The sequence below is a fragment of the Sinocyclocheilus anshuiensis genome, unplaced genomic scaffold (genome assembly GCF_001515605.1).
Source record: "Sinocyclocheilus anshuiensis isolate Anshui unplaced genomic scaffold, SAMN03320099.WGS_v1.1 scaffold1, whole genome shotgun sequence".
NCBI lineage: Eukaryota > Metazoa > Chordata > Actinopteri > Cypriniformes > Cyprinidae > Sinocyclocheilus > Sinocyclocheilus anshuiensis.
In genome coordinates this window covers 690634-695761 of record NW_015539843.1, presented here as the reverse complement: position 1 = coordinate 695761, position 5128 = coordinate 690634, and the positions used below count along the sequence as shown (strand labels likewise).

The window sequence follows — 5128 nt, the reverse complement described above, 5'->3', positions numbered from 1 at the left end:
ATATTTCATTACACCAAATACACAAAATAATGTTATTTTTAGCAACATCATATGACCCCTTTAAAATGTCTCCACAATCTGCTTTTAAAGAAATATCGTAGTATTCTGGCGCCTCCGTCTCAACATACTGTACAACAACTGAACTGTACTGTACTGTACCTGAAAATAAAGCACTGTTCGTTTTATTTGTATATTATGTGTATTTGTAATTTGTATCTTTGTATTTTTTTTTAATAACAAAGATAAAATAATGACAAAGATTTTAATCTTTGCCCACTTTGGCCTAAATATCTGCCATCCTTTTTTATTTTGTATTTTGTTACCTTGTAATGCTTTGTTTTTAAAATAGGTTAATTAGTTTGGCTGTACTGCTCAGACAACTTGCAAAGTAGTAAAACCAACATAACAAAAAATCGTGATAAAATATTGATACTGAAAAAAAAAACGTGATATGATGTTTTTGTCATATCGCCCTCCCCTCACTCCATGGGGCAAAGAGTAGATTAGCACGAGGAGGTCCATGAGAATGGAAAATGCCATCTGAAATGGGGTCTTCATGTGCAATAACATTTACGGTTGTTCATCAAATTGTGTGTATCATTTCAGTTTAGGAATATTTTGAGAGTCTAAAAAAAATTTCCACTCAGATTTCGCAACTGGTTCAAGTTGGTTTGCTTGCTTTGGCTGTGAGCGCACAGAAAACAGTATGCGATACTGAATTGAGTTCAGCTGAAAAGGGAAGACACAGTAGTGATGAATCACTCATGCCGTCTGTGAACGTTTTCAGAATACTGATTTGATCTGATAGTCTGTGGGAATTAGTAAAATTATGCGCAATACCCGCTACCCCGTGCCGAAATTCAAGCCCTGTTTGTACAAACTGAGTGACTAGTTGTCTGCCAATTAACTGCATGCCACAGATGTTGTTGGTAGAGCTGAACTTGTTTCAAACCTGCAACATTTGTTTAAGCTTTGTCAAGTATTAGGCAGGGATTTGCTTATAGGCTAGCACATTCCAAATATCAACATGTTAGTTAAACGGCATAGTTTAAATGATCAAATAAAAATGAAATGGCTTGTTTTATTCCTGCTAATTAACACCTGTCTCTATCTTCCTTTTTGTCAACCCTCATTCCTTTTCTATATCCCTACCTCTTTTCTTCCATCTTTCTCTTTTCCATCCTCTCTCTATCCTTCTCTTCTCCCAGTTTAACCCCTCCCACACAGATGCTTCCGGCCGACCTGATTGGTGGGAGTGATGTGTGAACTAGGTACTCATTTCTTTACTGTCCCCAGCTGCACTAGGACACCTGCTTTCCAAATAAAAATCAATAGATTGTCACCGATATCTAGTATCGACTCTATTTGCTCAGTAAAATGTAAATACGACTTTGATTTAACGTAACTCTTTAATGCATAATCTAAAATAATAGTAAATGTGAGATCACAATTGAACATATTATTAAAGAAAGGTTATTTCCAAGGAAATATCTTTTAATTTGAATGAATTGAAAGCAACCTGACAATCAAGCGTTACTTTTACCAAGTGTTTAAAAGATGTCAGACCGGTTGTATGTTGGTTGAATTAATGAGGAAATTATTGAAAAAAATATATATATAGTAATATAACACCGTGTCCTAACTATGTTAAATGTAAAACTATAATAATAATAATAATAATAATAATAATCTATTAACTTTCTACTAAATATCTGATCTATATCTAAGAAATATTTCTATTAATAATAATAAAGTACATTGAATTTAATGTAATGTTTATATAATTGTATTTTATTTCATTATTTCATGTCTGTTGTACGGTTTTGAGAAGCTGGGTTTTGGACCATTAAGGTTTCACAATGGGCATGGTTACGCAGCAAGAAATAAAAACCAAGTCGGCATCAAAATATCTTGATGTTTGTCATGACCGTGGCTAGTTTGGACACGTGTAAGAGTGGCACGGCATGCGTAGAGCTGAGGGGGTTTTCGTGGACCCAGTTGGCTTCTAGATACCAAGCAGATGTGATTGTCCTGAGTTCAAGGCTGCTGAGGGATCATGGGCAGTGTGGGGAGGGATTCAGCCGTTGGTGGTGCGCTGACACGTCTAATCACTATCATTAATAGGGAGGGTGCTGGCCCAAGGCCACAAGAAAAGTAAACAGAACTTGACGGTTACCAAAATCAACAATGTCCGCTAACAAAGCATACTGACCTTCACCAGTCAGTCGCTGTCTTTCTTCCGCTTCTGTTTTCCATCTCACCCATCCTATCTTCATCATCCTACTCCACCCTCCAACTTCTTTCTTTTTTTCATCTCCCTAAACTTTATTATTCTTTACTTCACCACAAATTTTTCAAATCCTCTATTGCTTGTGTCCATAACTGTAGATGTTTAATCACACATCATTGTTATATAAATGGTCGTTTGAGTCCAAAACCACACTGTAAAGTGTGAAATGTGAGTTTATAAACCGTTATTCATTTGATAAATGGTCTCAAATCTGGATTTGTTTTAAGATTCCATTTCATTGCTTAATTTATTAGTTCATTCTGCCTTTGCCTCCATAAAATGAGTGTGAAGTACTCCATTTTTTTAACAAAAAACTAATGAGATTTAAAAAAGGTAATTATATTGGTTTATGACTATATGGATTATTGTTTTATTTAAGTCATCAGATGAGCACTTTAATTTCATTATTCATTCATGAACAACATTGCTTTGTTTTTTTTTTTTGTTTTTTTTTGACCGCAGATGACCTGGCTGGCCAATCAGCGGAGCATGAGAGTGTACTGACAGCCAGAGCAGCAGTGTTCCTACCAGAGCGTGAGAGGGAGTGCAGGAGAGGAACAGAGCCAGAGGGAGAGGAGGAGGACGAGGCAGGGGAGCAAAGGGGAGGAATGGGTGTTGGTAAAAACACCACCTCCAAATCCATGGACTCCACCGCAGAGCCTAGCAGATATGAGGAGGAGAACAAACACAGTGCACACTTCTATCCCATCCCAGTGAGTGTGTGTTCGTCTGTGTGGAATGACGCTAATCATAGGGTCAGAAACAATGCCTTCTAGCCTGTCATCACAGTGACTCTACAGGACACTGTGGTCACGTGTACTTTAAGCAGGACAGTGTGGTGTGCAAATTGCTACTTCCAATAAGTGCCATTTAAAAGCTGGCTTTCTAGAATTTTCTCAAGTATCTATAAGCTACTAGGAATGACAAACAACTTTGTTATAATCATGGTATACATAAGGTTTTATAATAATACATTTATAATAACACGTTTCAAGTTGTAGTATAAAATTACATGAATTAATCTATTATGAACAGGCACAAATTAACAGAGAAGAATAATCTATTTATATATACAGTGCCTTGCAAAAGTATTCTGGGAAAAAAAGTAATTTAAAGCAGTTTAACATAAGGCAGCAACATAACAACGTGAAAAAAATGAGTCGCAAGGCACTGTAAATGTTATAAACATTACCATTAATAAATGCTTAAAATAGTTCTACCTAATTTTAACAAATACAGTAGTGTAAAACATTACTACTTTAATTATACAGTTTGTTTGTGTTTGTGTTTGTAACATGTAAGCACCTCATGTTCATATCTCGCCACTGCCGGAAAGGTTTTTTTAAAAGTTAAACAAAACAAACAACTTAAAATATGCAACTGCTGCTTTTTGGTAGTGTTTTTGTTGCTAAATATTCATATTTAAACATTTATAAGCATGTCAAGAGGTTAGAGACATGCTATTAGATATTAATCTTTTAAAGTGTTTTTTCTTTATCAGTTAGTCCACTATGGTCTACTGTTTGTAACTTTATCTGTTCAGTCATTTAAGAAGAAGTGTCAAGACTCAAGTTTCCCTTAGTCATGCCCAACACTTCCTTAAATGCAACTACATAACAAACTGTGTCTTGTAACATTTATGTCTATTGTATCATTCTTTTAAATTGGTGATGAATTATTAGTGAAGTATGTTCTTTTCTTGGACTCTAATAGTACTTTTGCGGAGTCATTTCTGTGTATAATTATTGAAAGACCCTTGTGCAGCCATATAAATCTTCTGTCTATGATGTCATTAGAAACTACCAAAAACTTGTTTTGGTGAACTCTTCCCTACATGACATGAGTGTAATCACTTACTGTATCTGCATAAATGCCCTGGTGAACTTTAGTGGACTGACATGTTTTGCCAGTGTGGGTATGTAATATCATGAAATGTAAGGTAAAATTATGCGCTTGCCACTGGAACCCTGGCATTTGAATTTGGCAAATAGAACCAAATTAAAGCTTCTGGAAGCTTAACCCTTCCTGTGCCAAACTCACCTACATAATGTTTGATTGCTTACCAAGATATCCACGTCCACATTTATCCTTTGTCATGACAATAGAAGAGTCTGCAAGTAGTGTCACCTATTTTCTTTTTGTTACTTGGTAAATATGTGATGTTTGCAAATTTCTGTGTATTTGACAGGTGGTTAATGGTGTCGTGCAGACCCCTGGAGATCAGGACGCAGAGGACACGCAGCTCATGGCCATTTACGCAAAAGACAGCCAGACTGAGGACAAAGTGAGTTTTTTGTGATGCTTTTGGTATAGAAATTACACGTCACCTTTAAATCAAGGGACTGCTCGTACCAGTCATGCTTATCCGTGTTAAGCCCTGTTCTGTAATAACTCCGTCATTATGAATAGGCACTTTTCCACCACAAAGGGAACAGGGATTTCGGAGGTCACAACAACCAGTGGAATTTCCTCAGGGTTTGCCTCTAATGCAACAGGCAACACTTTGGGATTCTTTCTCAGTCTGTCTCTCTCTGGTTCTGTGTTTCCACTAATATGAAATGAGAATTATTTGTCTGGTAATTGAAAAATAACTGTTGCATCTCAGAATAACATTTTTAAAGACATAGACAAGACTTTCATGGCTGTACTGTATCCTTGCATTGTGTTTAAATTAATCAAATTGTTAAAACAAGTACGTATTTTCCATTACAACATATTTAAGATGTAACCGAATAGCTCTTATAGTAATGTCTTCTGTCAATTTGGAAGATTAGAATGAAGTTTATTTAGAAGTTTGAGTTCATTTCAGGATAATTGCATAGAGGAACTGATTTCCTG

At 35.9% G+C, this 5128-nt stretch overlaps 1 protein-coding gene across 2 annotated transcripts in view; it reads left to right on the top strand.

The window, feature by feature from the left end:
* LOC107684505 (solute carrier family 23 member 2-like) overlaps positions 1-5128 on the top strand; it is a 34899-nt gene that overhangs the window by 10351 nt on the left and 19420 nt on the right. Inside the window, exons 2-4 of one of the 2 annotated variants that reach the window (XM_016480774.1) lie at positions 1209-1271; positions 2753-3003; positions 4479-4574. In XM_016480774.1, coding sequence (XP_016336260.1) covers positions 1259-1271; positions 2753-3003; positions 4479-4574 — 360 coding nt within the window. In that variant the 5' untranslated portion in view covers positions 1209-1258. The remainder of the gene's footprint in view (positions 1-1208; positions 1272-2752; positions 3004-4478; positions 4575-5128) is intronic. The other variant, XM_016480775.1, reaches the window with a different exon arrangement.